General features: G+C 43.3%; 1 protein-coding gene across 1 annotated transcript; it reads right to left on the bottom strand.

Moving 5' to 3' along the window:
• Nucleotides 1-3,085: 3,085 nt before the first annotated feature.
• On the bottom strand, nucleotides 3,086-4,042 carry LOC102497334 (olfactory receptor 13C7). The gene has a single exon (XM_006143784.1). The coding sequence runs from the start codon at nucleotides 4,040-4,042 to the stop codon at nucleotides 3,086-3,088; it is 957 nt and encodes a 318-aa protein (XP_006143846.1).
• Between the last annotated feature and the right edge of the window lie 3,204 nt (nucleotides 4,043-7,246).

Genomic DNA, 7,246 nt, shown 5'->3' with positions numbered 1-7,246 from the left:
TTCCTGCTTAGTGAGTCCCTTGATCTGATGTGATAAATGTAGAATCCCCATTAATAGATCAAACCCTGTAAACTTCCAGGTGGTGGTAGCTAATGCCCAGCAGAAAGAAAAGGCAACCCATATTCCAGAAAAGCATTGGTTTCAGTCAAGGTGTATCACTGCAATTTTCAGAATGGAAATGATTTAATACAATCAACTTGCCACAACTGGTCTCTTCAAATGAGGGTTAGACTCCTGCTGGCAGTTTAGATGTTTAGATAATGAAGAGCTGTATCGGACTTTGTGAACGAAACCCCTACTCTCTAGTCCATAGAGTCTCCTGCAACCATGGCTGCTCTGCTCATTGTCTCAGTGATAGATATTGGATGACATCACCTGGCTGAGTCATTCTGTTTGATCGTTGAGCTTAGTGGAGAAGATAGGGACTCTAAAGAAATGCCTAGCACATAGCTAAGGAGGTGGGAGAAACCAGTCTCAGCTTCACGTACTGAAATACTGCTGTAAAGAGAATGTTGTCAGAGCCAGCAGATTGCATAGTGGTCCATTACTGGACTTCTACATGGCCAACCGTGGTTCGAGTCCTGGACCAAGTGGTTTGAAACTCATACCGGGCATTGTGCGTGTGTTCACAAGATCCTGGGAGGAGAATGGAGAAGGTATTGTGGCATAGCCATTTTCCCTTGGGGGCAATTTCTCACTTTCCCTCTCACTGTCTCTGTCTCTGTCTCTCTCTCTCTCATGAGGACACATGCCCTAAGGCAAAAACCTCTACCAAAAGAAAAAAAAATGGAGGATTGCCTTGTTCTCTTCAAGGGATTCTCCCATTAAGGAAAGGAGCCACAAAACTAGGGAAATTCACAGGTGGGAATGAAGTGAAATATCTACTACTATCTCAGATGAAAATGCTTCTGGAAACTAGCACTCTTTTTTTTTTTTTTTTTTTTGAGAGGTTTTCACTATAGGGCGCGTGCGCTCGCCAGACAGACAGAGAGAGACATAGAGACAGAAAGCGAGAAATCACCCCCCAGGGGGGATGGTCATGCCGCAATCCCTTCTCCTCCATTCTCCTCTCGGGATCTTGGGCACGCACGCACACGCGCCCGGCGTGAGATTTAAGCCACCGGGTCCAGGACGCGAACCGCGGTCGACTACGTGGGAGTCCAGCGACATAGCCATTACGCTAACTGCTGGTTCCCAGAAACTAGCACTCTTAATACACATTCATAGTCACACAGTTCTATGTTGAGAGGGTAAGATTTGAACATAGTCTTCCTGAATATTGGCATATTCCAAAGTTATAGATGATAGCATACGCACAGGGCAAAGCTTAACAAGAATCATCAATTACAAGAAGCACTACATACTGAGCTCAGAATAATTGTTTCAAAACTAATATCTCCAAACTATGTATGGTATCAGACATACCATGTATGACAGCCTGGCACACTGTTTGCACATAAACGTGAAAGAAGATATCTATTTTATGTAAATTAGTACTGATATTAAATGTAATTTTCGTGTCCCACCCCTAAGAAAGGAAGTTGATCTAGATTGATGAATAATAGAATCTAGTATAAAGATATGACATGTCCTTTAGAAGCAAAGGTTTAGGAATGTGAATGTGGCCAGGCCTTAAAAAATAATAATAAAATGAAGAAATCTGAACAAATGAGGGTGCCATCTTCATCTTTCTCCCCCCTCTCTCTCACTACTCTTTCTTTTTTCTTTGCAAACTTGGTTTCCCTTTACCTCCTGAGTTTGCATGTTATGGATCCAATAACTTACTCTCTGGGTACTAATGGCAATTCACAAAATCTAACAGAAAAGATCTGATTGGTGAAGACAGGGTCAATGTTACCCAGCACAAATGGGAGTGACTCAGCCTGCAGATGGAGAAGAGTGATGGCTGGGGAAAATGCCCAGAGAAACAAGACTATTGGCTCATAAGCTAGAAAGCCACTCCAAAAGGTGCTGCAACAAATCTGAACCGATTCACTTAAGTGCGGTATTGATCTGCCTTCAAATACGATAAGGCTTCCTTAGAGGAGGTATTTAACATATTTCATTAATAATAAAATGTTCATCTCTTAATTGGGAGGTTACTCTTTTCTAGCCATGTTGCCTTTTTTTTTTCTAATGTACTAATGCTAACAACAGCTCCAATTATTCCATTTTACATATAAGAAACCCAGAATCTGTAAGATTGAGTTTTCTAACATGCCTGAAGTTACACAGGCAAAGATATTCCATATTAGTCTGGTTCCAAAATCCACACTCTTAACCACAGGGTTATTATAAGTAGATTTGAATAACTATTGCCAATATCCAATCTAAGATCTTGAAGAGACAGAGAGAACTGAATTTGACCCCTGGAATCTATATGGCAGCAAACATTAATTATAGGGAAACAAAGAGACTCCGAGTGTAAATTATGTGTTGGACTAACGATTTACCTAAACGCAGACTGTGACATTCTCTTCCTGCCTTATATTATCTGGAGTCCGGATGTTATTTACATAAACCTCTCAGCAGATTTGGGTAGGAATAGACAAACCAAAAATGATCTCTACAATATTAAGCGAGAAATAATTAAAGCACTCTGAGTTCCTATAGCCAAAGAGGAATTAAATGGTGTCATTCAGAATGTGCCCTGGTGCCAGTAATTTTCCAAAATGGCAGATGGGTTGTTAGTTTGGACATCATGAAGAAGTGACTTTTCCTCCCTCCCTGTTCCCATCACTCAGTAGAACAAAAAACATAATTGGCACATACAAATTGAAACAGGTCTGCACTTGAACAGAAAAGGATGAATGTCTTTACAAAGGTTTCCTTTTTAGTGCTTTTTCTTTCAGAATAAAAGATTTAATTTTTAAAAAATAGTCACTTAACCTGGGTTCTTTTAGTAAAAATATGCTTTTTATTCTAAAAGCAGATATTCCAATCTCATTACCCAAGAAATTCCATCTTCGTGCACATCTGTCTGGAAGCTATAGTGTAGGACTAGTAAACAAGCCTCAGTTTTCCTCATGGTCCAGGGGGCCTTTTGCATGCACAGAACCATAAGAAACACTGGTTCCTCTCATTATCACTTTGTGAAGCATTTCTGATTCACCAGGTTCTTCACAGCAACCTTCACGTCCTTGTTTCTGAGGCTGTAGATGATGGGGTTTAGCATGGGGGTCAACACTCCATAAAAGAGTGAGATAAGCTTGTCTGAAACATCCTGCTTGTCTGCCCCCAGAGGGTCCTTTGATTTGGGCTTTGCATACATGAAAAGAATAGTCCCGTAGAAGATGATCACCACAGTGAGGTGTGCAGAGCAAGTAGAAAAGGCCTTTTTCCTCCCCTCAGCTGAGGGGATCCTCAAGATAGTGGTGAGTATGAAGATGTAGGAGATAAAGATGAACAGAACTGGAACCCCCAGGAAGATCACATTGGCCACCCCCATGCTGATCACATTGATGGAGATGTCAGCACAGGCCAACTTCAGAACTGCCAGGATCTCACAAGTGAAGTGGTTGATGACGTTGTCCCCACAGAAGGGCAGTTGTACTGCAAGAGAGATCTGCACCAAGGAGTTGGCTCCACCAGCCACCCAGGAGCTGATGGCCATGGGCACATATGCAGCCTTGCTCATGACCACAGGGTACCTAAGGGGATTGCAGATGGCCACGTACCGATCAAATGCCATCATGCCCAGGAGCACACACTCTGTGGCTCCCATGGCAAAGGAGAGTGCCATTTGCACAGCACAGCCTGGGAAAGAGATGGTCTTCCTAGGAGTGAGGAAGCCATCCAAAACTAGAGGAATGGAAGAGGTTGTGTAGCAAATGTCTAAGAAGGAAAGGTTCCCCAGGAAGAAGTACATGGGTGTGTGCAGATGAGAGTCAAGGATGGTCACCAGAATAAGAACCCCATTTCCCATCAGGATCACCAGATACATCAGCAGAATGAGCACAAAGAATGTTTTCTCAAGCTTTGGGTGATCTGACAGTCCCAGTAAGACAAATTCTGCTCCGATGGATTGATTGGCCACTTCCATTTTTAATTCTCTCTCCCACCCTCAGGAAAACTGAGGACAACAAACACATATTGGGATCAGAATGTGATGATTACAATGAGATGCTTCCAGAATGTATTATTAAATTTCCCCTTTTGAGTGTTAAATTGTAATAGCCTCTAAGGGATAAAATTCACTGTTTATAGAAATTACCTTGAAAAGCAGGTTCTGTCAGGTCAAAATCAAGAATAGCAGACCCTAGAAATCTAATTCAACTGTATATGAGTATATAAAAAAATTGTCAGATTAACAGTGTCAATGCACTTGAAGGAAGGGACATGTAGGGATGAGACTCTGTGAAGATGATTTTTTTTTAAAAAAAAAGGAACCCTTGAAGATAAACTACACAATTCCAGCACTGATCAGGGAAGTGGCTCCTCTGGCTCTCCTTGCCCGTCTCTGAATTGTTCCTATAGTGTCCTTACAGGCTTGGCTGTCATTCTCAGTAATGCTGACTGCTGACATCCTCTCACTCACTCCCCAGGTTCCAATTCCGAGCATAATATTCTGATGATAATTCAGCTCCATATGGAGTCCTACGTAGAGAGAATGTGATAAGTAGAGACCAGGAGAATCTATCTAGATAGTCACTTGATGCCCGGTTTATATTTCATTACTTATAAGTATGGTTGGTAACCCCTGGGTTGCACTGTCAGCAGGGCGTTTCTGCACAGTAGACCATGGGGACCCTAACAGAAGACTAACAGACCCTACTTCCTCTCCAACCGCAGCCTTTGCCTATAGTATTGCAGCTTCTCCTGTCTGCTCCAAACTCCTGAAGGAGCAGGAGCATATTCCAAGAATGAGTGTCCCCTATGCCTCCAGCATGAGTATCTGTGACCTTGTGATTGGAATCTGTGCTTATGGAGCTATCATACAAGTCACAGCTCCTGAATCAGTCCTTTCTCTATCTGAGTTGACCATGAAAGTCACCATAATGTTTTTTTTTTTTTTTTTTGGAGAGATTTTCACTGTAGGGCGCGTACGCTCGCCAGACAGACAGAGAGAGACATAGAGACAGAAAGCGAGAAATCACCCCCCAGGGGGGATTTCCCATCAGGATCACCAGATACATCAGCAGAATGAGCACAAAGAATGTTTTCTCAAGCTTTGGGTGATCTGACAGTCCCAGTAAGACAAATTCTGCTCCGATGGATTGATTGGCCACTTCCATTTTTAATTCTCTCTCCCACCCTCAGGAAAACTGAGGACAACAAACACATATTGGGATCAGAATGTGATGATTACAATGAGATGCTTCCAGAATGTATTATTAAATTTCCCCTTTTGAGTGTTAAATTGTAATAGCCTCTAAGGGATAAAATTCACTGTTTATAGAAATTACCTTGAAAAGCAGGTTCTGTCAGGTCAAAATCAAGAATAGCAGACCCTAGAAATCTAATTCAACTGTATATGAGTATATAAAAAAATTGTCAGATTAACAGTGTCAATGCACTTGAAGGAAGGGACATGTAGGGATGAGACTCTGTGAAGATGATTTTTTTTTAAAAAAAAAAGGAACCTTGAAGATAAACTACACAATTCCAGCACTGATCAGGGAAGTGGCTCCTCTGGCTCTCCTTGCCCGTCTCTGAATTGTTCCTATAGTGTCCTTACAGGCTTGGCTGTCATTCTCAGTAATGCTGACTGCTGACATCCTCTCACTCACTCCCCAGGTTCCAATTCCGAGCATAATATTCTGATGATAATTCAGCTCCATATGGAGTCCTACGTAGAGAGAATGTGATAAGTAGAGACCAGGAGAATCTATCTAGATAGTCACTTGATGCCCGGTTTATATTTCATTACTTATAAGTATGGTTGGTAACCCCTGGGTTGCACTGTCAGCAGGGCGTTTCTGCACAGTAGACCATGGGGACCCTAACAGAAGACTAACAGACCCTACTTCCTCTCCAACCGCAGCCTTTGCCTATAGTATTGCAGCTTCTCCTGTCTGCTCCAAACTCCTGAAGGAGCAGGAGCATATTCCAAGAATGAGTGTCCCCTATGCCTCCAGCATGAGTATCTGTGACCTTGTGATTGGAATCTGTGCTTATGGAGCTATCATACAAGTCACAGCTCCTGAATCAGTCCTTTCTCTATCTGAGTTGACCATGAAAGTCACCATAATGTTTTTTTTTTTTTTTTTTGGAGAGATTTTCACTGTAGGGCGCGTACGCTCGCCAGACAGACAGAGAGAGACATAGAGACAGAAAGCGAGAAATCACCCCCCAGGGGGGATGGTCACGCCGCAATCCCTTCTCCTCCATTCTCCTCTCGGGATCTTGGGCACGCACGCACACGCGCCCGGCGTGAGTTTTAAGCCACCGGGTCCGGGACACGAACCGCGGTCGACTACGTGGGAGTCCAGCGACATAGCCATTACGCTAACTGCTGGTTCCCAAAGCCACCATAATGTTTTCTCCACTGAAAAGCAGACAGTTCTGCCCAGCCCACAGAGGGGTGAATCAAAGGAGGCACTGCATATAGAATGTGCTTTTTGGTCCTTGCAGACCTACAGAGCCAGAAAACCAGAGAAAACCTGAATGATTGACTCTCATGTTAAAGATGAGAAAACACACTCAGAGAAGGCCACGAATGGGGCCAGATGGGTCCTTAACACCCCACCCAATGCCTGCCCAGGGGTCCTTCTTCCCTTACCACGCTGATTATATTCTTGCTTCTCCATTTGTGCCACAGCAGGTCTGCTGAATAGGAAAGGGTGAAATATGAAGTCTTGGTCATCCATACTCTCCCTGGGACACTCCAGAAAAATTGAAGTCTCACACCTTCCTCTAAGGTACCTGCCTTGAGGCAGGGCTTGGGTGGGGGTGGGTGGTGTCCCTGAGCACCACACAGTCTGTCTGTGACTGTCACACTTTCTGTGGTTGGGGAAGATTAGATGGGAGAAACTCGGCATCACTGGAACTATCGTTATGCACTTGGCATAGTTTCCCTCTGGGCATTGGACATAATTGGGGAGAAAATGCATTTTTAGAGATACTAAAACTACTAAGTAGAGAATCTAAGACTTGGTGAGGATGGTGTAAAGTAACTGGTCCTACCTCTTCCCCTTTCATTGAATGAATTCCTTCCAAGAAGCACAATCCTCCTGTCTTTGCTTTGAACATGTTGAGGTGTGTGAATCTTCTGCTTTTCCATCCTATGGACAGCCTTGATTGTTAG

The sequence above is a fragment of the Tupaia chinensis genome, unplaced genomic scaffold (genome assembly GCF_000334495.1).
Source record: "Tupaia chinensis unplaced genomic scaffold, TupChi_1.0 Scaffold000104_1, whole genome shotgun sequence".
NCBI classification, from domain to species: domain Eukaryota; kingdom Metazoa; phylum Chordata; class Mammalia; order Scandentia; family Tupaiidae; genus Tupaia; species Tupaia belangeri.
The sequence above is the reverse complement of the archived record's forward strand: the minus strand, read 5'-3'. Positions and strand labels throughout refer to the sequence as shown.

What these genes read in the sequence shown, in the direction of transcription:
- LOC102497334 (XM_006143784.1), bottom strand. Translation starts at nt 4,042, where the DNA reads ATGGAAGTGGCCAATCAATCCATCGGAGCAGAATTTGTCTTACTGGGA.